Raw genomic sequence first — 26,532 nt, 5'->3', positions numbered from 1 at the left:
TATCCTTCTCGTAAATACATAGTAATGTACGGCTGGTCAAATTATAAGCTGCATAAAAATAAAAATAAATCACGTTTTAAGGCATATGTAAAAATAATCCGGGGTTCGAATCTTGCATACATCCGAATACAAGGATCTCTCAATAAAAGCTCTCTAAATACAAAATACAGGTAGGTCTCTTGTGATCTTATATATAGTATATGAGGCATTGTCATGAGATTAATGATACACGAGTGTGTAGGAGTAACAAAAATTGAGTAGTGTGGTTGTCAATCAAGAGTAGAATGGTGAATGTTGCACGTGTGCAATGTGATCACTTAACCAGCCTATGCTAGTTCGTAAGCCGTGTAAATACACAGACTTTACATCTATACATATCGCTCACTCCTTTCAAGAACGTCATAAATCAAAAAACTTGATTTTTCAGGAGAATGTTTTTAAAGTTTAAAAATATAATACAATGTATTAAAAATAAATATCAAGCCACTTATTGAACTTTTTACTGTGTAACTGATCTTTTTAGGTAAAACCTGAAGGTTTTTTCTCCATTTGAAAAATATTTAGTATATTTAAAAAAAATAATTAAACAATACCTTTTCTTCAAAATGCTAAAACAACACTTTCTGCCCTGTAGCGGGTAAATATTAAGTTAGAAATATGCCTCCTTTTGCTGGGATATAGAATACAATGTATTAAAAATAAATATCAAGCCACTTATTGAACTTTTTACTGTGTAACTGATCTTTTTAGGTAAAACCTGAAGGTTTTTTCTCCATTTGAAAAATATTTAGTATATTTAAAAAAATAATTAAACAATACCTTTTCTTCAAAATGCTAAAACAACACTTTCTGCCCTGTAGCGGGTAAATATTAAGTTAGAAATATGCCTCCTTTTGCTGGGATATAGTACATTTTCTGGGCATTCCGAAAACATGCACAACTGAAAATTGACTATTTTTTATTTATGACGTTCTTGAAAGGAGTGAGCGATATCAGATATACATCTTTTTTATGTTACAGTACCATATTTTGTGCTACAGAACGATTTTTAGAACATGCATTGTTATGGAAAATGGCGTTTCGCATAACGAACTCGCTCATGAAACGAATGAAGTGCGCTATGCGAGGTATCACTATATATTAAATTTATAGACGCGTGAGACCGAACGAGAAGACAGGACAATAGATCGGTAACTAACACCTCAAATAATCTAAATTTCCGTAACGAGTGTCCACTATCGCACAAAGAGCGCACAAATAGCGCACATTGTGTAATTCACGGCCGCATCAGGGCAGTTCGCCATTATTCGCAGATGTTTTGTACGGTCCGTGGAGATTGGAGACTATTATACGAGCAGGTGTTATCAAAATATTTATAATGGCATTTTCAAATCGGCTACCATTGGAACTAATTGTGAATCGTTTAACGAGACACAGGAAACTATATAGGTTTTTCACTTCAAATCGGACGGTGTACAAACCAAATTGGACATATACAAATCAAATTGGACATTTAAAAAATCAAATTGGACATTTAATAAATCAAATTGGACATTTAATAAATCAAATTGGACGTTTTACAAAAGAAATTGGACGTTATGTCTTTTTTTTTAGCCTCCACACCTTTACGAGTAAATATTCTTCCCCTCTCCCACGTTCATGCATCTCCCCATACATACCCACCGATTATTCCGACTCCTGACCTGACCACTTTCAAGTATTTGAAATACTCGATTATGCCAAGATTTCCTCGGTCTTCCTCTGCTTCTATTACCGACCACATTAACCTCATAAATTTGCATTACTATTCTTTCTTCACTCATTCGTTCCACACGCCTTAACCATCTCAACACACCTTTCTTAATTTGATGGATAATGGTTATCTCAGCCTTCTTTCCTTCTATCACCATTCGATCATCTATCATATAACGTCGTACTTCTTGTCTCCATGAACTTGTTAGTACCTTCGCTACGGCTTATTGGAGTCCTTGGCTTTGTGACTGCTCGCGATCAATGAATAGTGTACAATAATCGGTTGCGGAACGGCAGCCACGTCATCCGTGTGCATCGCAAACAGCATATTAGATTTGTGTCTTATACTGACATTTCCTGGTGGAATGGATCTTTGTCAGACGGGAGGAATATCTAATTTAACATACTCAACCTATAAAGGATTGTATTAGACTCGTGAAGTGTTTATAACAGCCGATATAATTAATATTTTCATTCATCATTTTCTTTTGGAAAATTCGCCTTAGAAGAAACGTCATTTTCGTAAGTTAGCAATGAATGACGTCACAGAAACGATGGACTTATTTTAATATTGGTAACATTGCTTAATTATTGGCGGCTCTTTTTGTTGATGTCTATGGTCCACCCTCCCACCCCTTACCCTCCCCTCATATTTGTATAACACAAATGGTAGTGTAGTGGTAATCAAACAATCCACAGTACATGTTCACTATTACAGCTCTATAAACCATAGATAATAAACCATATGACGTCATGAAACGTTCGATGATGAAATTTGATGTTTTATTCAAATATCTAAAGTTTAAACCTTCATATATCTCTTATTTCTCTACATATTTCAATAAGAATGCTACCGATAGTCTTGTGATTTTTCATATAAACTTATTAACAATAATCACACATCGTTATATTTATCCATTGCATTTTATATAACTAAAGGTGTTTTGTTTTAGAGTTTTGGTTTTTAAACTGTTAACAAAATTTATTTTCATGTGTTTTTTCAACAATAAAATACAATTTAGTAGACTCAAAAAACCAGTATTTGATTTTAACATTTAACGTATAAATTCCATGAATGTATTTTCAACTTTTTCCTCCATTGTTTCCTCCATTCACAATTTAACATGCTTTATTCTCTAATCTTTAAATCGCAGATTTTTTGTAGATTTCGAGGCTGGACTCATCCAAGATGGCGCCTTTTATTTATTTTTATCAAATGAAAGCTTTGAATAAAAACAATAATTTCTTGAATGTTTTCCGCAGATACTTTGTGGATAATTTTATAATATCTTTATAAAATTAATTAACTTTGTTTTTACCACTTTTTTTATAAATACAATTCAACCTACCGGTTTCAAGAATACATTGTCATCATCAGGGTTTATTTTAAATCAAAAACATTAAAATACTTTCACCAAAAACTGCCACACACTAAATAAAAATCCTAAATGTTTAGGATTTAGGATTTTTATGGAGTGTGTGGAAGCTTTTGGTCAAAGTGTTTTAATGTTTTTGATGTTTTTTATTTAAAATAAACCCTGATGATGACAATGTATTGTTGAAACCAGTACGTTGAATTGTATTAACAATAAAAGTGGTGAAAACAAAGTTAATTAATTTTTATTTATTGATTTGGCGTTTAACTTGTAGAACTCCATTTTAATTTATGTATTAATTTTAAATAAAACACAGATTTTTTGAGTCTACTAAGTTGTATTTTATTAACAAAAACACATAAAAAATTGTACTGTGACAATTGTTTCGCCTTGTTGTTTGATAATGCCCTAACAAGGGGTTAAAATATAAAAATATAAAAACAATAATATCTAAAACTTCAAGCGGGTTAGATAATTTCTCCCGCGGGTCCCTCGTTCCCCATCCCTGCTCTAGAGCGAAGGTAATTCAGCAGAGAATATGATGATTTCAACTGGATAAGGGTGGGTTTTAGGGGGTTGAGTACCGACTAATAGTTTTTATGGAGTTCACGCTACAAGGCGCGCGCCAAAAGCGACTTAAATTTAGTGACTTTAAAATTTGAACTCCGAGGGGGTATTTTGCTTATTCAAATTGTCGGCTATTCATTTATTTAGCGTACGAAGGAGGCATATTTCACTGCAGCAAGTTTTCTGGAGTTTATTTCCAGCCCCCCCGAGTCACGCCAGCCTCGCAAAGCTATATTCATAAATAATACAAACTTATTGAAATGCATCCTAAGAGTTGGGAATTTTCCAAGGAATATCGGATTTAACATACCCTTCGTGTAAAGGGATTTTTTAAAATAGGGAGAGAGAGAAACAAAACCCTTATCCGCACCCCAATGGTGTATAAGGCATTGCGTCATATAAACGCAGTGTTATCTTGATTATTTACATGTGAAGGAAAGGTGATCAGCCCTCCGCTTCAGGTACCAGTCCAGGGTAATATTGAATAAATATTACAGTGAAAAAATCACGTATATTTATTTGACCCCCCCTGGGAATCGAACCTGGGACCTCCAGAACGGTAGCCGAACGTGCTGACCATTACACTGCGGAGGCGGTTTTTAAGATAACTCTTTGTATCATTAAAAATCACAATTAAACTACATATTTCCTTTATCGTTTTCATTTAATTATGATTTTTGAAAGAAATGAATTTGGGTGTGCAATTTCGGTAAATGGGGAAATTATGGAAGAGGCGAAGAATGTTTGCAAGGACAGAGTGGTGTGGCGCTCTATTCTCTCTGCCTACCCCTGCGGGGAAGCGGCGTGATTGTTAGTTAGTTAGTTATGGAACAGGTTGATGATTTCGTATACTTGGGAAGTACTTACTAACTAATTAACCATCACGTCGCTTCCCCGCAGAGGTATGCAGAAAGAATACAGCGCCACACCAATTAGTCCTTGCAAACAATCTTCGCCCCTTCCACATTCATGCCTCTCCTCATACATACCCGTCGATTATTCCGACTCCTGACCTTACCACTTTCAAGTATTTGAAATGCTTGATCAAGCCGAGTATTCTTCGTTTACGTGCAGTGGCGTGCCTTCCGTATAGGCAGAAAAGCAGTGCCTATCCTAACTTACCCGCGCGACATATAAAAACGCAACCAGTACCTACCCTACCTTACTAAGTAGTGTACCTAGCTTACCTGACTATCCACCTCAATTAATTCTCTATACACGCTACTGGGTATATCCATATATCCATGTTTTTCAAACCCCGATGGTGCATAGGGCACTGCATCATGTAAACGCATTGTTATCTTGATCGTTAACACGTGAAGGAAAGGTGATCAGCCCTCCGCTTCAGGTACCAGTCCAGGGTAATATTGAATAAATAGTAGAGTGAAAAAATCACTTATATTTATTTAACCCCCCCTGGGAATCGAAGCCGGGACCTCCAGTACGGTAGCTAGCGTGCTGACCATTACACTATGGAGGCGGACTTACATACTTACATATTATTATTATATTTTAAAATTATTTTTGTATCATTTATAATAACAGGTTACGGCCATGAAAAAAAATTAAATAAATTTAAGGGGCGAGGATGGATGAGGCAATTAATCAAAACTTAACACAATCTAGTGGATAGTTTGTCAAGTGCCTGGTACGCTAATAAAGTTGTTTTGTATTTACGGCAGATTAGTCTCACTAACTTACAAAGTTTTGTATCCAAAGTACCGGACAGATACCGAACTTCACGCCGTTAGTGAAGTACTCCCGACAATCACTAGACTAGAGGTTGGGCAAACCAAAATATTTTGCACCAAAAACGTTTCGCTGCAAAATGATTCGGTGAAAATTTAAAAAAATTACAATTGTGTCGGGTTGTGGTCCCGTGGTTAATGTCGCAGACTCTCAAGTCAGAGTTTCTCGGTTCGAACCCACTCTATCACAATTTGATACCTATTTCTAATAATGAGCCGCACAGGCTTACGGAAATAGTGTGAAATTGAAGTATTTTTGTAAATAATAAAAAACACAAATCGCTCACTCCTTTCAAGAACGTCATAAATCAAAAAACTAGATTTTTCAGGAGAACGTTTTTAAAGTTTGAAAATATAATACAATGTATTTAAAATAAATATCAAGCCACTTATTGAACTTTTCACCGTGCAACAGGTCTTTTTGGTTAAAACCTGAAGGTTTTTTCTACATTTGAAAAATATTTAGTAAGTTTAAAAAAATAATTAAACAATACCTTTTCTTCAAAATGCAAAAAGATCACATTCTGCCCTGTAGCGGGTAAATATTAAGTTAAAAATATGCCTCTTTTGCTGGGATATAGTACATTTTCTGGGCATTCCGAAAACATGCACAACTCAAAACTGACGATTTTTGATTTATGACGTTCTTGAAAGGAGTGAGCGAAATATTTCTCATCAAGTAAAAGACAAAACAAAACAGATAATCTTCGGGTATGTATGAGGAGATGCATGAACATGGAAGAGGAGAAGAATGTTTGCATAGACAGAGTGGTGTGGCGTTCTATTCTCTCTGCCTACCCCTGCGGGGAAGCGGCGTAATGGTTAGTTAATTAGTTAAATTAGTACAAAAACGAAATTATCGAAGATTTTCATGATTTCAATGATTCAATCATTTTTTTGACATCTCAACATAGATGTACAAGAATATAGAATTCTGGGCATTAACAGGGCTTACGACCGTCATAGACTGGTTTAAGTGATCACTTTACACACACATGTAACATTTACCAATTTTACCTATGACTGACAACCACACTACTCACGTTCTTGAAATTTCTAGATATATTAATCAAACTCGTAACACAGTTTCAAGAATTTGAGTAGCGCGGTTGTCAATCATGGGTAGAATTGGTAAATGTTACACGTGTGTACAGTGATCAATTAAAACAGCCTATGGCGGTCTTAAGTCATATAAATGCCCAGACTTCCATATTCTTCTTCATCTATGTTGAGATGTCAAAAATAATGTAAAAATACGTCCTAATTGGAGATAATCCAGACTTGTGAACAAGTATTTGGACATACTCAAAATGTTAAAAAAAAATTTGTTTGTTTATTAAGTAAATGAATGTTATTTTTCGTATCATTTAAAATATTTACAATTTACCATGAATATTTATAACAAATAAACGTATGATGTTATTCTATTGTCTTCGACAGAATGTTATTTTAAAACATTTCAAATAAATAAAAAAAAAACAAAGGAAGAACGTTTGTAATAACAATTTTTAAGGCATTTATTTATTTCATTAAAGCTTAAATAAAAACATTTAATCTAAATTTCACTCGGTAAATACCACTACATATTTCTTAAAATCTATTGTGACACGTGTTTCAACCCGCATCATTTTGAAACACCATATGCGGAACGCATAGAAACACGTCATAATACATTTTAAGAAATAGTGGTATTAATCATGTGAAATTTAAATTAAAAATTAATAGATATTACCACAAAGTGATAAAGTGCCAAATTAATTAATGAGATGAAAATAATTAATAAAATCCTTTCCACATATCGCTCACTCCTTTCAAGAACATCATAAATCAAAAAACTTGATTTTTCAGGAGAACGTTTTTAAAGTTTAAAAATATAACACAATACTTAGATTAAAAATAAATATCAAGCCACTTATTGAACTTTTTACTGTGCAACAGATTTTTTTAGGTATAATCTGAAGGTTTTTTCTCCATTTGAAAAATATTTAGTATATTTAAAAAAATAATTAAACAATACCCTTTCTTCAAAAATGCAAAAACATTTTCTGCCCTGTAGTGGGTAAATATTAAGTTGAAATATGCCTGTTTTGCTGGGATATAGTACATTTTTTGGGCATTCCGAAAACATGTACAACTGAAAATTGACGATTTTTGATTTATGACGTTCTTGAAAGGAGTGAGCGATATGAAGAGCAAGATCATTTTTGTATAATATATCAGTATAAATATTTCATTCATTACTCCACTTTTTCTTCTTATGTATACAGAATTATACATTTATTGGTGGTATGTACATTCCGTAAAATTCCACATTTTTTAAAGATAAATAATGTATAGTATTTATCATGATATAAAGATAGTAATTTTACCACCCAGATTAAAATTTCAATTGCAGGTATTATGTTGTAATTCAGAATAAAGTGAATTACTATCAGCTTTTTATAAAGCTTTATAGCAGAGGTGTAAAACTCTAAAGGCACTAAGGGCCGCATAAGGTATTTTGGTCACGCCGGTGGGCCACATCGAAAAACTTAAAAATCTCATTTTCATTTTTGTAAGGCAACGAAGAAGACAATGGTATGTGGACACCGCGATAACAAAAACGAGGTAAGAGTGTCAGAAATGAAGACCCTAAGGAGCATATCTGGCAAGAGTCTACGAGATAGAATAAGGAACACCAGGATAAGAGAAATACACGAGATAGAAGATGTCGTTAGGTGGGGAAGGCAATGAAGGAGACAATAATATGCACATGTGAGGAGAATGGAACCATCCAGACACCCCCACATTGCACTGCACGGCCAACCCTAAAGGTAAATGATTTCCGGGCAGACCACCAAAGAGATGGATGGACAGCTGGGAATCGACATCGCAGGAGGCTAATTTCTCTTAAAAACAGGGAACAATGCCTGCACCAAGAGGAAGAAGAAGAAAATATGTTATTGATTATACAGAGGTTTATATGAAAGCTTCGCTTGACAGTAAATGTGTGTTTCTAATACAGCGTGGACAGTTTTCTCACATTATGTCTTACATATGTCTCCGTTGAAATATGAAGAAATATATACTAGTTACTGTCCATTCATTATAAGTTATTATCATAGCTAGCACTAAAATGATTACAGTGTCTGAATTCTATAACTAGTTGTCTTAAAAAAAGGAATTAATTATAATGTTTAGATTTATTAAGATTTTATAGTTAATATTTTTCATATTAATGTCAACACGGTTTAATGATCACAGTTTGTAATAATTTTGGCAAAGATTCAATCCCAGTCAAGATACATTTAGATAATTTATATCTTAGTTTATCAACTTGATTTTTTATGATAAACATATTAAAATATTAAAAATTTATTAATATCTTAATATATCGCTCACTCCTTTCAACAATGACATATTTAAAAAAACGTCAATTTTCAGAATGCCCAGAAAATGTACTATATCCTAGCAAAAGTGGCATAATTTAAACTTTATATTTATCCGCTACAGGGCAGAAAGTGTTGTTTTTGCATTTTGAAGAAAAGGTATTGTTTAATCATTTTTATATATACTAAATATACTAAATATTTTTCAAATGGAGAAAAAACCTTCAGGTTTTACCTAAAAAGATCTGTTGTACAGTAAAAAGTTCAATAAGTGGCTTGATATTTATTTTTAATACATTTTATTATATTCTTAAACTTATAAAATAATCTCATGAAAAATCAAGTTTTTTTATAATGACGTTGTAGAAAGGAGTGAGCGATATGTGGATATACTTATAACTCAACTTTATTATGATAAATATTCATATTTAAAAAAAATTCATTATGATAAATATATTTAAATATCAGTAAATAGTACAGAAGTATTATTATTATTTGTTTTTAATCAGTTATGTCTTGAAAGTGGTCAGGGTAGGAGTCGGAATAATCGGCGTGTGTGTATGAGAAGATGTATGAATGTGGAAGAGAGATTGGTGAGGCATTCTCTGCCTACCCCTGTGGAGAAACGGTGTGATAGTTAGTTAATAAGTTAGTTATAATGTGTTATAATTTAGTTACAAAAGATCTATGTAATTTGTATACATGAATTAGCAAAACGTGAAGTAGGTATAGATGTTTTGTATTTGTGCTTACCTCTTCCACTTCTTTGGAGAACTTGATGGGCCTCAAGTAGAACAGGAGCACAGAAATATGGACCAAGTTAATGGCCACAAACACGGCGTTCCAGACGACAGCGTCGAAAAAGCACTCGATCGTCCATGCCCACAGGGCCGTGAACCCGCAGCCAATCAGCAGCGTGCACCGCAAGAACAGCATCCCGTACATCCCGTTGGGAGCGAGGTAAGACAAGAAGTAGAAGGCGTTCGCCAGCTGGAAATATATGTGATTCGGCTGCTTCCATCTCAGGCAGTAATTGATCCCGAACACGGCAGAAATAAAGTTCTTATCGAAGGTAGTGTAGTTCGCCCAGTCTTCTATCGGCGGAATGGCATTCGTCTGAGCGTCTATCAGCCCCATGTCTGCAGTGGAGGACGAGTAGTCCGGAGTCGAGTAGTCGGTGACGGTGGGAATCAAGGAGGACGACAAGCCATCGTAAGAACTGGTCGCATTATGATCTGCGATGGCCACTGATAAGGCACTTAAAAATAACATCACTGCACTAAACGATGCGATTTCGAGCCAAAAAAAAATAAACACATCACTAATGTTACATTCTTTCGACACTGTCAAACGATATCCCCGACACCGTCTTATTTAATTCACATGACTCAATTCCAAAACCGTACAGTCCGAAGAGTTTATAATACATTAGAACATCAGTATTCGAACAGCAATCGAGGTGCACATTAAAATAAACAAAATCAATATATTTCGGAAAATGCACAATAAATTATACCATCGACGCACGCGTTATTTGAACGAATAACAGTAAAAATAATAACGTAAACGAAATAAAAATTGTTATAAAGGGTGGCGAATATTATTTCATGTTAGTGATAATTTGTATTTCGAGCACAATTAGTTCGATTTGACAACCAGCAGCGGACCGCCAGTTGTTTCTGTTCGAATCAGACGCAATGTCACATTACAGGTTCGGTAACATGAAAACATTTGACAGAAAAAATTGGATGAGGTAAGAACTTTTACGGGCGAATCCAAAAAAATAAAAATATTTGAAAAAATATTTTATTTCTCAAATATTGTTTTTTTTATCGAGAATTCAAAAAATGCGCTTAATCCAATTGGAACACGAAAAACAGCATTTTGCACTGTATAAATAAAAAAAGCAAAAAAATATAAAATAAATTTGTTTCAAAAGAAAAAAAGCTTTTAGCCGCAAGAAAATCACGTCAGTAGGTTTTTATTATTATTATTATTTTCAAGGTAAACATAAATAATTACAGTTTAAAAAATACTGTTAAATAATTTAGATGTTAGGGAATTACTTATGTTTCTGTGAGTTAGAAAAATTTAAGTTGTAGGGAATCGTAAAGTGTTGTTTCATTAAGTTTTTGCAATTGCTTTATGATTGTGAAGAAATTACTGAAATAATTTTTAAATAAAGTTTTCAAGATATTCATACAAAAACTTATGTATAATATTACCCTAAGTACCAATATGTTTCATTTAAATAAACGTTTAATTGATGAATCTCAATACTAAAAGCGTAACTTTTAATTTATTTTTTGTAATCATTTTAGCATTTTTATAAAGTTCCATCCAGTTAACCGAAATATTTTCATTTATTGCTATTTAGGTAACACGAATTTGTATGGAATAGCCCACAATGAGAATAAAGGTTGGTAGCGCCGATGTATATTTTTTTTAAATGGCAATAGACGGGACAGCAGCGTTTTTAAAAATACTCAAATAAATAAATGTGGCAAAATCAAAAATTAATCTTCAATCCAAGTGTTGTTTGGAAACTAAATGTTATTTATTATTGTCATGAGCCTTGTGGTTCGATTAATTTGTGTCGTTTAGTTGTAATTTAATTCTAAATTTAATGTCGCTTTTGTGAATGTCACATTGATTCCGTCTTGTTATTTTTATTTACCGGTGGCGCTTTGCGATTACCCACGATAAGGATTGACTGCATTTGACCTTTGATATCAATCAGAAAAGATATCAATGAGTAAAACTAATTACAGCCATGTTAGTGGCAATGATCTTCAGTGTGAAATCAAGCGTAGAGGATTCGCCGGGCTTTTATCCGACAGTTTACTAAGTGTAAAAAGCTGCCTCTCGGCGGCTTTTGCGATGAAGAATGAAAAAGTTATAATTCCGGTTTCTTTCTGGAATACGGTTCTTATTTATTTATACGCTATTTTATTTAGTTGTTGGGTTTGTGGTAAGATTTGTGTCCGATGGATTTGGAACTATAATGTGCCGACAGTTATCAAAACACGCGACAGTCCTCCGTCGATTTTGGTTGACACCTCCGTCGGGCGACATTCTTATGTCAAAATTGAGGTATGTATTTTTTTTTAATGTTTATTTTATCACTTAAATGTTGTGACTATTATTATTCCGTTATTTGTCATGTCAATGAATCATAATATCGTATGATTCTGGTTAGAGACAGATCAGTGTCAATAATGAATATTGACACCTTTTCATTTTTATGTAATAATAAAATTAATTGCCACTTTATTGGTGTAATGGTTTGCGTGTATGGTGTGTATGAGACTCTGAATTCAACAACTAACTGATACAGTTTAAATGAATAAAAAGTTTTGGATGGGACAAATTGGCATCTGCCAAAAAAATGCAATGTTCGCAAAGTCAAAAAAATTCTCATTTTGCCACAACTTTAAAAAAAATGTCAGATTCCATTTGTGTCATACGATGGCGGTAAAGCCAGAGTTTTATGGAACAACGTATTATCCGTCTCCGTAATGCAGTAGTACGCGCATCTGGCTATCATGCTGGAGGTCCCTGGTTCGATTCTTGTTTATTCAGTATCATTCTGAACTGTTACCTGAAGCACAAGACTTGTCTTCGCGTAGTTAACGATTAAGATAACATTTGAACATTTCAATGTCCAATACGATATTGTACGGTATACTCTAGCTAACTATCAGGAACATATAAACCAATGCACTGTATAATTTCAGAATCAATGATTATAATAAAATGCGTCATACTTTGTATTTTGAATTACCTATCGTTCAAGTAACTCTGAAATCTAGCTACGGCAACACCGTTTTTTCGTGTTCCTACTTAAGGTCCAACTTTATAGCTTATTCTTACTTGCTGGTGGGTTTACTATTCATTTTTAAAGTCACTATAATTTCATGTAATCCTTGAGTGTCATCATGTATATTGGACAGTTTCATACCGCCAATAGACACTCCTCCATTCCATTCGTAGAGAGCCCTGTGCATTATGTATTCCCCATAGATGTTTAACAGGTCAGGGGAGAGTATGCATTTCTGTCTTTCACCTTTCACAGTGGGGAAACTTGCAGTGTTTATGCCATTGATTCTTACGCCATTGATTCTTATAAGTGTTAATGTACAAAATATGTGTCGGGTTGTGGTCCCGTGGTTCAATGATCCAATTTCAAAACATCATGCTTGAATCCCTAGAATTATACTAGAGACTTCTATTGGACGCACTGTAAATATGTTTTTTAAAATTATATTTAACGCAATTTTTTTTGACATATCAACATAGATGAAGAAGAATTTACATGGCATTTACATGGCTAATGACCGTCATGGGCTTGGTTAAGTTATCACTTTACACTCGTGTAACGTTCACCATTCTACCCATGATTGACAATCACACCGCAAAATTTTTTTGAACTACAGGTTTTGGTCCCGCCATTAGTGTCGCGGTCACTCGAGTCAGATTTTTTAGGATTGAACCCACTCAACCACAATTTGATACCAATTTCTTATAATGAGCCGCTTAGGCTCACAGAAATAATATGAAATTGAGGTATTTTTGTGAATAATAAAAAAAACACAAATATTTCTCTTTTATTAAATCAAAATAAAAAAATTAATTGATCGGTCTCAATTTGCAGGGTGTGAAGTTCCACTATGTGGAGTCGGGCGACCGCGGCGCACCCCCGGTGCTGCTGCTGCACGGCTTCCCGGACTGCTGGGTGGGCTGGAGCCAGACGCTGCCTGCGCTGGCGGGCTCGCGGCGCGCGCTCGCGCTGGACCTGCAGGGCTGCGGAGACTCGGACCGCCCGACCCCGCGCCGCCGCTACGCGCCCGCGGCCGCACTGCCCCCGCTGCGCGCGCTGTTGCGCACCATCGCCGCGCGGCCCCCGCACCGCGCGCCCGTCGTCGTCGGGCACGACCTGGGCGGCATGCTGGCATGGTGAGATGGCCGCTTTTTAATTCAAAAGATCATTTATTTGTGAAAAATACACACCAAGGGAATAAGGCAACAATGCAAGGCTGAGATAAGCATTATCAATATAATAAACACATTTCGGCCAGTAAAAGAATTGGCACGATCAGATCAATCAGAACCTAAAATCTGGCAGTGTCAAAAGTCTGCGTAATCGGAGGGCATGTATGACTAGATGTATGGATGTGTATGTCAGGACAGAAGAGTGTGGCGTTCCATCCTCTCTGGCTACCCCTGCAGGGAAATGGCGTGATGGTAGTAGTAGTAGTAGTAGTTTTTTACGCCTGCGGACCGCTGGCAATGGGATTTGATAATTGTGTACGTATAGTTTAGACCAAGGGCAGCCAACCCCCAGCCCGCGCCATTACGTACGGCTTGCGGTCATGTATGTATGATAAACATATTTTTAAAAAAATATTTGGTCCTTCAGAATGTATTTTAAATCATATTTATGTTATGAAAACTAATAATATTTATATTTACAACATTTTCAGTGTGTCCAAATACTTGTTCACAAAATCTGGATTATCTCCAATTACAGGAGTTATTTTCATATTATTTTTTGACATTTCATCAAAGATGAAGAAGAATATGGAAGTCTGGGCATTTACGGGGCTTACGACCTACATACTAATATAAGAGTTTCTGCTTAATAAAAAAGCTTCTTTACATCTCACCAATAGATGTCTCTAGTGAAGTTCTAGTGATTCAAGAACAAAGTTTCTAAATTGGTTCATATATATAGAACTTCCAAGAATTTGAGTAGTGTGGTTGTCAATAATGGGTAGAATTGGTGAATGTTACACGTGTGTAAAGTGATCACTTAAACCAGCCTATGACGGTCGTAAGCCCCGTAAATGCCCAGACTTCCATATTCTTCTTCATCTTTGATGAAATGTCAAAAAATAATATTTGTATTATTACACGAAATGCATATATTCTGGTGATTTATATTTCCCGTGCATAACTTGTGGCTCTTTGCGTTGGAGAACTGGCAGTCTGCTTACAGCGTGGCCACGGGCTTTTTTTTGTCACTACTCAGTTTTCACACGGAGATGTGTTCGTTCCGTTGATATTCCGGACTCGCCTCCGATTAAATTACATCAAATTTGTACCGATTAAATCTGTTAAATAAAATGGCTTCTTGAAACTCAAACATGTCTTATAACTCATCGCATTAATGATATTTCAGAAGAAATAGTTATGAATTTGCGTAGCGATATAATTTTTTTAAATGATGTTCTTTAGCTTTCGACAAAAGCACAGATATTTCCGGTACGTCAAAGCTTGCAATATTTCTTCGTGGTGTTAATAGATCGTTTCAGGTTACACGAGCATAATCAATTCTTCTAAGCTTGAAAGATACTACAAAACGTGAAGATATTTTCCAAGCCATAAGAAATGTTTTTTAATCAATGGATTAACAACTGATGGAGCGTCGGCCATGATTGGTAAAATTTTGAAAGTCACTTTAAAAATTTTTAATTAAAAAAAAAACTTTAATTATTATAATAATTTAATAAATAATATTTTATTTCAATGTTCCTCACCTTTGCTTTCCATTTTTCGTTTATTCTCAAAGTCCACCCTTTGAATCATCCCCCTCCCCCTAACTTACCACCCCTCCTCACTAACAGTACAGATAATTATTTATGCTTTAGTTTATATTCAGACCAGAAGATGGAAGCATCTGTAGCTTCCGAAACTAGTTATAATAAATATAACTCATGTGGAAAAAAAGTGTTTTCACTTACAATTTTATTAAAGTATCTATTAAAAGAATTGTCAAATGTGGTGTACTTAATTTTTTTATCTATTTTTAAATTGAATTTATTTAAATTCCACGGAAACAACTGTCTGGTTCACGCAGTTCAAGGATCATAATTTGACCCAGTTTTCTCTAACAACATGCGTTAAATAAATGTTATCATTAAATTACTCATTACTTCAACGTAACGAGCGTGCAATACCTCCGGAAAAAAAATAATTTCCCCTAATCGTGATTCGGCTTTGCAATAATTACTTCACAAAACAGCGTTACTTTGAAATATATTCAATTTCTTAGATTTTCCCGATTGCTTATGACACAATATGTTATTCCAGTAAAACACTATCAGTTTTCAATTTAGATGGGCGATTATCTGAAGTATTCTTGTATAGAATCTTCTTCCTGGCTCCATCCCAACTTATCATCTTTGCAGACTGTTGGGTCAGCTCTTCTCGTCCTCAGGTTGTAGGTCCTTCTGTCATAGGCAACATCACCTAGGCCATGCCTTCGAATCATGTTATCTTTCTGTAACATCCATGGATTCTTTAGTATTCCTCTAGATGTCTTTACGAAAATCCATGGCGATCTGAGGATTCAAAGTTAAACCAGCATATGACGGTTCGTAGGACCTGTATGTATCCAGACTTCCATATTCTTCTTCATCTATGTTGCGATGTGAAAATGTATAGCGCTTACTGTTTATTTTTGTAATATTAATCTTGTTTCCCTGATTATTTTTATGTAATCTTAAATAATTGTATTTTATCATTATGCTTAAATTTTATACATTATCAAGATTGCTCGGTAGTGGTTATCGATATTATATATTATTTTTATAAGTAATAAGAAAGTCGGTTGGGTTAAACTAGTAGTATTACAACTCCACAAAAATATTAAAATCCAATAAAATCATCCTTATGTCACAAGATTTTACTAGTATATAAGTATTATATAAGTATATAAGTATTATATATATATAAGTATTTGTCCTCCTCCGTTGTGTAATGATCAGCGTGTTTAGCTACCGTGCTGGATGTCCCGGGTTCGATTCCCAGGGGGGGTTGAAAATAAACATTAGTGATTTTACGCTGTAATATTTATTTAATATTACCCTGGACTGGTTCCTGAAGCGCAAGAGTGATCACCTTGCCTTCATGTAAGTAATGATAAAAAAAACACTGCGTCAATTTGATGCAGTGCCCTATGCACCATTGGGTGCGGATAAGGGTTATAAGTAAGTAAGTAATAAGTAAAAGGATCTCTTTCTGTATTTTTATTAAATTTAATTAAATAAAAAAACGAAAATCATACAACATTTCCGCCTTGCAAATTTTGAGAGAGACAGTGAGAAATGCCATGAAAGAATGAATGAACTGAAAGGTTTAAATATTGGAGCTAGAATGAACAATTTGACATTTGCCTTTTGTACGCTGACGATGTTGTTCTTGCCAATAGCAGAAGACCTGCAGGCGTTGGTGGCAAAAGTATAATCCACATTATGCACACGCAAGGAAAGCTATTTGCTAATAAATGTTGGCAAATCCAAAGTGTGGTTTTTGAAATAGATGAATGTAGATCTGGGTGTGATATGTTGGTAAATGGAGAAATTATGGAACATGTAGATGATTTCCTATATGTTCTAGGGATAGAAAGATTAATAAAGGAGAGTGAATGCTGGAAACAGAGTGAATGGTGCACTGAAATCAGTTATAGCAAATTTAACAGCGACAGCTAAATTGGCAGTACACAATGTAGTCCTGGTACCAACCCTAATGTATTGTAGTGAAGCATGGAGTTGGCAAAAGAAAAATGAAAGTAAACCGAATTCATTTATGCAGACTGCTATCCCCCTTCTCTTGCATCAAATTATAATTTTATTTTTTTAAAAAGAGAAATATTTGTGTATTTTTTAAAATAATTTACACAAATATTTCAATTTCATACTATTTCTGTGAACCTAAGCGGCTCATAATTGGAAATGGATATCAAATTGTGGTAGAGCGGGTTCGAACCGAGAAACTCTGACTTAAGAGTCCGCGACACTAACCACGGGACCACAACCTGACACATATAAAATAAATAAAATTATTATAAATATGATTTAAAAAGTTCTTATCTTCTCTTATAATTCTAAAACATGTTACTATTAATAAATTGGATATGGCGATGCCCAGCGAAAATGATACTTTGGACGTAGAAATGAAATAAACATACAAAATAACGTGTAATATTGTCTGACGCAAGTGTGATGTTTTATTTACTAAAGTGATATGTGTGTTTTGTCTGGGAAAAGTTATCAATTTGGCACACATAAAGCAGACGTTGACATAGGAAAAAGGTTTCAACTTAACCTAATCTAAATACACTACGTCTCTGAAGCAATTCTCTTTTATTCTTCTTCTTCTCTTCTTCTTTTCTTCTTTTTCCATATTCGCTTCCTAGGTGGATCATATGGCCTACGCGAGACGTCTCCAAGTCACTCTGTCACCATTTATTTTATTTAAAAAAAAATATATATATTACATACATAAATCATCATATTTACCAGGGGTTCCCAAAGTGTGCGCCGCAGCGCCCTGGTGCGCCGTAGAAAGTAAAGAGGAGCGCCGTAAGTCGATCCTCTATCATTATCCGAAACTACAAATATTCTCGGGTACATATAAAGCAACAATTTATTTTTTGAGAGCTAGCATCTTTCTACCCAACTACTTTTATTGTGTACCTACCTATTTCTTTCGACTATAATATATGTGAATACTTATATATAGTCACATTGTCTTTTCCAAATAGCTTACCAAAGTAGGGCGCCGTGACAAAATACTAAACTTGTAAGGGCGCCGCGGGCTGAAAAAGATTGGGAACCCCTGATATATACATATAATATTCCCGATGAGTAATTTCTATTTCTCATTTTGGGACATGGGATTAAGGTTAACAAGACTGGAACACAAATAATAAAGTAACAAAAAACCATCTCCTTGGCTTCCTCCCAGGTCAGTTCGGTATCTCGAAGTTCCGCTGAGTATAGTCGGTGAATGGTCTTCAGCGGCCTTCCGGGGCGCCGGAATCCTCGGGGTTGGAAGTAGAGACATGGGGGGTTAATGTTCTCGGGTTGCATTCTAGGGACGTGTCCAACCAAGTCCACCTTCTTATTTTGAGGAGTTCCAGCATGAGGGACTGTTGGGTTCTTCTCCTCACATCTTCATTCTCTTTTAGACTTTTAAAATCACTAATAAGTCAGTCTCCTGATAATTCTTTTGGGTAATATTTTATCTCTTATCAGAAGAAAAAAGATTATACTCAAGAGATTGTCTCTACGATTACTGATAAATATATAAACAATACAATCAGCGATGAGAAATCATATTTACGTGTAGTCAAAATATGTTAAGGAATATGAAATGATACATATTATATTACAAGGCAAAGTAGAAAGTAAAGGCAGCCTGGGAAGAAGACAAATATCCTGGCTGAAAACTTGAAAGTAAAAATATGCCATGATGATTCCCAACCACTAGTACACATTGTATTGGAATATTGAATTTGACCAACATCTTTTCCCCGCTCCAGACTCGACGGCCCGAGACCGATTGATGACGTTTTAATCCATTTATTTTTTGTATATCATTGTCATCATCATCCTATTATTATTATTATTATTATGTCTTTATAAGCGCCCTTGAGGTAGTATTTTACGAAAATGGCGCTATACAAATTATCCAAATTATTATTATGTTGGAATATTAAATTTGGCCAAATACTGTATTGGAATATTAAATTTAGTGATATATTTTATATATTAAATTTAATTGAACATTGTTTTCGAATGTTGTCCAACAAAATTAAAATTTTCAAATTTAGTCTCTTTTTGAGAGGCACAGCGTAACTAGTATGAGGTATATTAAAAGTAGAAATATCTAGCAAATTAATTCATTTGTAGTATTTTTTGTAACTATATTAAATTAATAAAATAAATATTAAATTTGATTGAACACTGTATCAGAATTTGAAATTTAGGAAGATATTTGATATTGTGTACAGTTATCGATCTGTTATTAGGTTATTTTGCTTTGCATCTTGCAGGTATCTGGCCCACGAGTGTCCGGAGCTGATAGAGAGGCTGGTGATCGTGTCGTCTCCCCACCCCAACCTGTTTTGGGATTCCCTCCCTCCCACGAGTCCGTTCAACTCCACATGGATGCACACAGCACAGGTCGGTCTAATATATGCATTTTGAACATACCTTCAAAGTAAAATATTCATTCATATGTAACTTTATACTATATCACATCGCTCACTCCTTTCAACAACGTCATATATCAAAAAACTTGATTTTTCAGGAGATCATTTTTAAAGTTTAATAATATAATACAATGTATTAAAAATAAATATCGAGCCACTTGTTGAACTTTTTACTGTGCAACAGATCTATTTAGGTAAAACATGCATGTTTTTTCTCCATTTGAAAAATATTTAGTATATTTAAAAAAATTATTAAACAATACCTTTTCTTCAAAATGAAAAAAAAAACAACACTTTCTGCCCTGTAGCGGGTAAATAAAGTTAAAAATATGCCGCTTTTGCTGGGATATAGTACATTTTCTGGGCATTCCGAAAACATGCACAACTGAAAATTGTCGATTTTTGATATATGACGTTTTTGAAAGGAGTGAGCGATATGGCATCTGTATTGTACTATTTAAAGGAATTGTAAATATTTTTCATTTATTTTATTTATTGTTTCGGCATTCACCTTGTAGTGACATGATGAAATTAAAACGAAAACACTTGTTTTTTACCACTTAAGTTATTTTATTTTATTTTAATGACTAATTTCGGAAGCTATGCTTCCATCTCAGGTCTAAATATAAAGTATAATTTTTTATTTAAACGTAAAATGTTCCGTATAATACCTCAAAATTGTATAAATATGACAACCATATATTTAGAGTGTTTTTCACGTTTCAAAAATCTCTTTTTGTACGTTTAGAATGAATTATATCGCTTCATACAAGATATCAAATCATTCAGGCGCCGCCATGTTGCATTATTGAATTGTCAGTTACGCATTGATAGAAAAAAAATGCAAATTGACTTCAAATCTGAAATGTGATCACAATTCTGCTTATTATAATACAATATTTAAGGTCCATAGTGACATCTGTTGGATTTTTGTTAAAGCTTTATTATAAGAGTATAACTCACTGTTACCACTCTTAAAATAGTAAAATATTGATTTTTATTATGTATTATTAGTGTATAATTACTTTAGTTTATTTTTTAAAAATATTAAACCTTTGCACTCGAGACTTTTTTTTGTATGACATACCAGTAATTCGAGTGTATTTTTTTGCAAAATTGCACAAAAATAGTTGATTTTAGAAAAAAATGCAAAAAAAAACAGCAAATTGACAATAAAACCAATAGATAACTGTTTAAAACGGTTTATTTAAGAAAAAAAAAGACAATTGGTTACTATTTTATAATTTTATAGTGTTTCAATGTATGGTATCTAACAAAACAATCGCCCAAAGGTATCCTAGGCTGCCCAGGACAAGTGTCACAAAATTCATAAGTCTCATGCCTTTACCAATTTTTGTCCCTCCGTGAGTCGCCAACCCATTTACCGGGGAATCTACCATGTCGACATATTGTTGCCATTCAAGTGCAAAGGGTTAAGTGTGAAGAATCTCTATTAGATGTACGATATATTTCCTAGGCCCAACCAACGCAATATACCATATTCTAATAAACTCTGGCACCATGAAAAACACATTTTCGACATCTCAACATAGATGAAGAAGAACATGGAAGTTTATTTACCTGGTTAAGTGATTCTTTCGAGTAATGTGAAGTTACTTGGGATTTGCAGGCGCCCTTCTTGGTGGAGTGCGAGGCCTTGCGCGACGACATGGCCCTCATAGACAAGTGCTATGCGCATCTGCAGAAGAAGCCCGCCAACAGCAGCTCCTCCACCCTGCTGGAGGCCTACAAGTACGTCTTCTCCCGGCGACAGGACTGGACGGGACCCATTAACTACTTCAGGTATTATAATACATCTACAACAAACGCATCCCTTCAATTTTAAAATTAAAAAGTGTTCCGCCGATAAAACAGCGTGCGACAGTGAAAAAACAAGATGGCGACAGAGAAAAGCTTTTGTTAAACTTTTGTTAAGCTTTTGTTTTGGTTTCCGAACTCTTGTTTACAAATCTGGGTTTCTTCACTTAGGAGTTATTTTTATCTTCACATAGACGAAGAAGAATATGGAAGTCTGGGTATTTACAGGTTATCAGTCATAGGGCGATTGTGCACTACCCGTAATTATACCGTCCGGCAGTCCGGTTTCGAAAAATGAAAGCGACTACGACAGTTTAGCGTGATCGAATTTATGCGCAGTGTGTTCACGCACGATCCGATAAAATTTAAAAAATAATTGATTGTTAAAAGCATTATATTTTGTATTTTAAAAGCATTGATAACATTTTGGTAATGTAACACTCTCCTTATCATTCATCGCTCACTTTGTGTAATACCATTTTTTAAAGTGAACAATGAATGATGAGGAGAGTGTTATACATATTATAGCTACATTACACTAAGATACATGCGTGGGCGTATGTATGTTTTTCCTGTGAACTAAAAGTAGGTGTTAAAATTCCAGGAACTTCATATTTTGGAAAGCTACGGAGGATCGAGGGAAAATAAAGATACCCGTTCTCCTAATTACCGGGACTAAAGATCCCCAGGTAAGGATTCTTCCTTCTAATCCTTCTTTCCTCCAATCTCGGTCCACATGCTCAGTAGCAATCAAGATAACTACATCATATTGATGCAGTTATCTTGATTGCTACTTGCATGGAGACGAGGCGATCACTCATGCGCTCCAGGGACCAGTCCAAGGTAATATGAAATAAACATTAGAGTGTAAAGTCACTAATATTTATATTCAACCCCTCCCCCTGGGATTTTATATCAAAGGACAGCAGTGGAGGACATTGAAAGCTGTCCCACCGCATGCCCAGATCTGATGCAGAAGCATCTAGGCTTCCTGAGAGATCTGCTCTTGCTTAGCAATTTTTTTTTTTGAACTAAGTTGCGAAATTGATTGAAAATGTGAAACAATATAAAATTGTGTCCTGATTTTACTGTGAATTTACATTTAAAAGCTTTCAATATACCTGTCACTGCCAATCTAAATAAATACAAGGTTGTAAGTTCATCACCAAATTTTCTAGATGTACCCCGGTGTAGGCAGTGAAAGGGATTAGTGTTTAGTTCAATTAGTCAGCTTGATCCGATTCCGACTCGACGTTGGCCGGTACACCGACGCCCACAACCTTGACCAGCACAGCAGTGGAGGACAGTGGGTTTATGAAGAAGAAGAAGAATATAATGCAATATAAAATTGTATTTGTGTTCAGGTGTCGTTGGAGGTCATGGTGCGTAGTGCAGAGTGGTGCTCGCAGGCTACGGTGAAGATCGTGGAAGGCGCGGGGCACTTTCCCCACCAAGAACGACCCTCTCACTTCAATCAGCTGCTTGCTGATTTCATACTCAGTAAGTTTTCCAACTGCGTCATCATCTGCAAGTCCTGCGCTCCCGGTTCTTGGATCTCCTTTCATCCATCTTAGATCTTTCATTCACCCAGTTGGTGCGTAGGGCATCGCATCAAATCGAGGCTGTGTTTACTCAATCGTATGAAAGCAGTGTGAACAGTACTGCTTTCCAGATTCCTATAGAGTTGTACAACCTGCTTCCAGTATCCATAAAGTCGTTAAAAATAGAAACTAAATATAAAAGAGTTATTGGTAAATAGATAATAGAAGTGGGTAGATCTGAAATAGATTGTATCATTCGACCGTGTCATATTTGATTGCATTAAAAATCTTTTTTCATTATAATTTTATAAATAAATAAAGTAAAATGTGCCCTCTGCACAGGAAAACTCAATGAGGGCACATTTTTGTAATTTGATATTTGTAATACTTATGTATATGATGAAATATATATAAATTAGTGATAACAAAATAAGAAAAATATATAAAAACAAAAATGGGCAGGTGCCGTGACCATAAAATAAACCATGAAATCACATGGTCAAGAAACCCTGCCCATTTTATGACTGAACCATGTGGATATAGTATTCTATCCAGTAGTGAATCACACTGCTGACAGCTTCATTAATTTTCTCATATTTTGCCTGTTTTTATTTTAAATGTGACTGAATTATTTCAGCCGATGACAAGATAACACACGTCCCCAAGTCCAGCTTGTCCCTCATGAGCGTAGACGCCGCACGCGGGCTGGTGGGGCGCATGCTCGGGGCCGTCCATCTCTTCACATGAGCGGCGCAGTCACCTCTCACCATTCACCTCCCACATGCCTCTGCGTTCCATGACATCGTAATTGTTAGCTAAAACCCGGCACGCAATCACAAATTTAGCTTATTTATTGCTGATGTTAACTCCCTGGAATGTATTGATTTCTGGTTTTAAAAGGCTCAAGTCATTGTGCACTCTAGGAACGGTCAATGTGGTTTGTTACTACTTGCAATATTACTCATTAGTGCGGCAAATTGATAATCACAGACTCAACAGCGAGATTGATTCTTGCCATTTTCACCAAAGGTAACGTGAACTTGAATAATATAAAACACAAATCAAACACAATTTGCGATTCTACTGAATTTTTCAATTATTTTTGTGACACCTTACGAGGGCGTTGTCAAACTATACAAAATTTGCAAAACATGCAGTAAAGATAGATTCTGTCATTATTTTTTTTGTATTTTTCAGAACATGTGCAATATCGTAAGTTCTTACGCTACAGTTAAAAGGTTTATTAACCCTCCACTTACGGTGCTAAAAAACTTCCGCGTGCACCAGTGATATGTGTTTTGTACACCATATGAAAATGTGGTTTAAAAACTGGAAAAATATAAATATTCCCAAATGTTTTATGCTTTTATTGACCATAGTTGAAGTTAAAATGTAACAATTTTGTAATGTTAGCTCTAAAAGACATCGCATGTGGCTGTTATAGCTGGCGTAGTGACACGACCGTCGCGCAAGACGATCTGCACACTATTGGACTGGCGGAGTAAACACGTTACGACATGTGACATGCACATATGACGCATGTTTGAAACGTTTGTGTATTGGTGATTTTATTCCCAATTTTTTCACAAATTATTTATTTCTGTCGCTGCAGATGAATAACTTAATATTTTTTTTACTTTCATTATTATAAGTATTTTACGGAGGAATAAAAAAATTCTGAGCCCGTATCTATACGGCTCGGTATCTATATCGGTATTTATTTTATATTGATATTCTCATTTGAGAAGTTGAGTTGTAGTAAATACATATCACTGGGAGGGAAAGGTTAAAATCTGTAGTGTATAATAAACGACAACAATTTAGCTTTTTCTACTTTTATTGTATTTGACTGATGAAATTTAAGTGGAAAAAGCTAAATATCTATCGTTTTATTATAGAATATGCAGTTCCACCAAGAAAAGTCAGTACAAAACTTGATTATACTCATAGGGGTTGTGGTTGTGTGTGTTTAAGATACAATTGATTTTGAAAATATATGTGGTGATCTCGCTAGGAGTGTGTAATAGTAAGAGTCAATATCATAACAGTTTAATATCATCACATAATCTCGATGAAAAATATATATGTTCATCTTAGTCAATAGGAAATATTCTTGCATAATTTTATTGCAAATATTTTTGGCACTTTTTTCACAGTTCAATGTATGTTGCCAAAACATTTGATATGAATTAAACATAGACATAATGCAAAACAATTATAGTTATTGTTATATTTTAAATTGTTATATTTTAGAAAAAAAAACATTTGCAATACAATAAATAATACAGTAGCAACATCTCCATTATTCTCCAAATATTTTTGGCACTTTTTTCACAGTTCAATGTATGTTGCCAAAACATTTGATATGAATTAAACATAGACATCATACAAAACAATTATAGTTATTGTTATATTTTAAATTGTTATATTTTAGAAAAAAAAACATTTGCAATACAATAAATAATACAGTAGCAACATCTCCATTAATTTGTTGTTTAAGCACGGTTGTTCATCAATAAATCATTCATGGTTTGTTATCAAGAAATTAATGCATAATTGAATCAATAAATCAATGGTTTATTTTCAATAATCCATAGTTTAATTTATGTATTAATTTTAAATCAAACACAAATTTTTTGTATTGTCAATATTATTAATATTTAAAGCATTTACTTTGTGGTTAGTCATTTTTACTTATTTTTTTTTTTTTACAAAAATGTTAATAAAATTAGTATATAACCACTCACCGAGATTTTTACGTCTACCGGTTTCGAGACGTACCCGTCTCTTCGTCAGGACAATCACTAACACAGCATGCAAACAATACTACCCTTCACCACCATAGCACCATTTAAACACTCAAAACTACACAAAATGTCTTACACATGCGATTTTTGGTCGAGCCGAAGACCAACATGCATTATAGTTTTCAATACAGACATGCGTTACGAGCCGAGGTTAAAAGTACAGATTTTTTGAGTCTACTAAGTTGTATTTTATTAACAAAAACACATAAAAAATTATATTGTGACAATTGTTTCGCCTTGTTAGGGCATTATCCAACGAATGTTTGATAACATTCGTTTGATAATGCCCTAACAAGGCGAAACGATTGTCACAATATAATTTTTTATGTGTTTTTGTTAATAAATTACAACTTAGTAGACTCAAAAAATCTGTGTTTGATTTAAAATTAATACATAAATTAAAATGGAGTTCTACAAATTAAACGCCAAATCAATAAATAAATCCATAGTTTATTTTACAATAAATTAATACTTCAATCAATGTGTTCATAATTAATTATCAATAGTTTAAATATTATTATTCTCAATTGTTAGTTAATTATCATTGAATTCATGG

General features: G+C 34.4%; 2 protein-coding genes across 3 annotated transcripts in view; one reads left to right on the top strand and one right to left on the bottom strand.

Moving 5' to 3' along the window:
* Positions 1–10,515, bottom strand: part of bves (popeye domain cAMP effector bves) — a 90,255-nt gene extending 79,740 nt beyond the window's left edge. For both annotated transcript variants that reach the window (XM_088260089.1, XM_088260087.1), the window contains exon 1: positions 9,565–10,515. In XM_088260089.1, the coding sequence (XP_088116215.1) occupies positions 9,565–10,083 (519 nt within the window). In that variant the 5' untranslated portion in view covers positions 10,084–10,515. The remainder of the gene's footprint in view (positions 1–9,564) is intronic.
* Positions 10,516–11,301: 786 nt separating this feature from the next.
* Positions 11,302–25,324, top strand: LOC148309420 (epoxide hydrolase 4-like). The gene is made up of 7 exons (XM_088260124.1): positions 11,302–11,904; positions 13,466–13,767; positions 19,652–19,781; positions 21,441–21,613; positions 22,233–22,317; positions 22,993–23,128; positions 23,807–25,324. Exons 1-7 carry the CDS (start codon positions 11,563–11,565, stop codon positions 23,914–23,916), a joined length of 1,278 nt encoding a protein of 425 aa, XP_088116250.1. The 5' UTR covers positions 11,302–11,562; the 3' UTR covers positions 23,917–25,324.
* The last annotated feature ends 1,208 nt before the right edge of the window (positions 25,325–26,532 follow it).

The sequence above is a fragment of the Brachycentrus maculatus genome, unplaced genomic scaffold (genome assembly GCF_059751285.1).
Source record: "Brachycentrus maculatus isolate JH-2025_06_01 unplaced genomic scaffold, ASM5975128v1 h1tg000124l, whole genome shotgun sequence".
In the NCBI taxonomy this organism is placed as follows: Eukaryota; Metazoa; Arthropoda; class Insecta; order Trichoptera; family Brachycentridae; genus Brachycentrus; species Brachycentrus maculatus.
The sequence above is the reverse complement of the archived record's forward strand: the minus strand, read 5'-3'. Positions and strand labels throughout refer to the sequence as shown.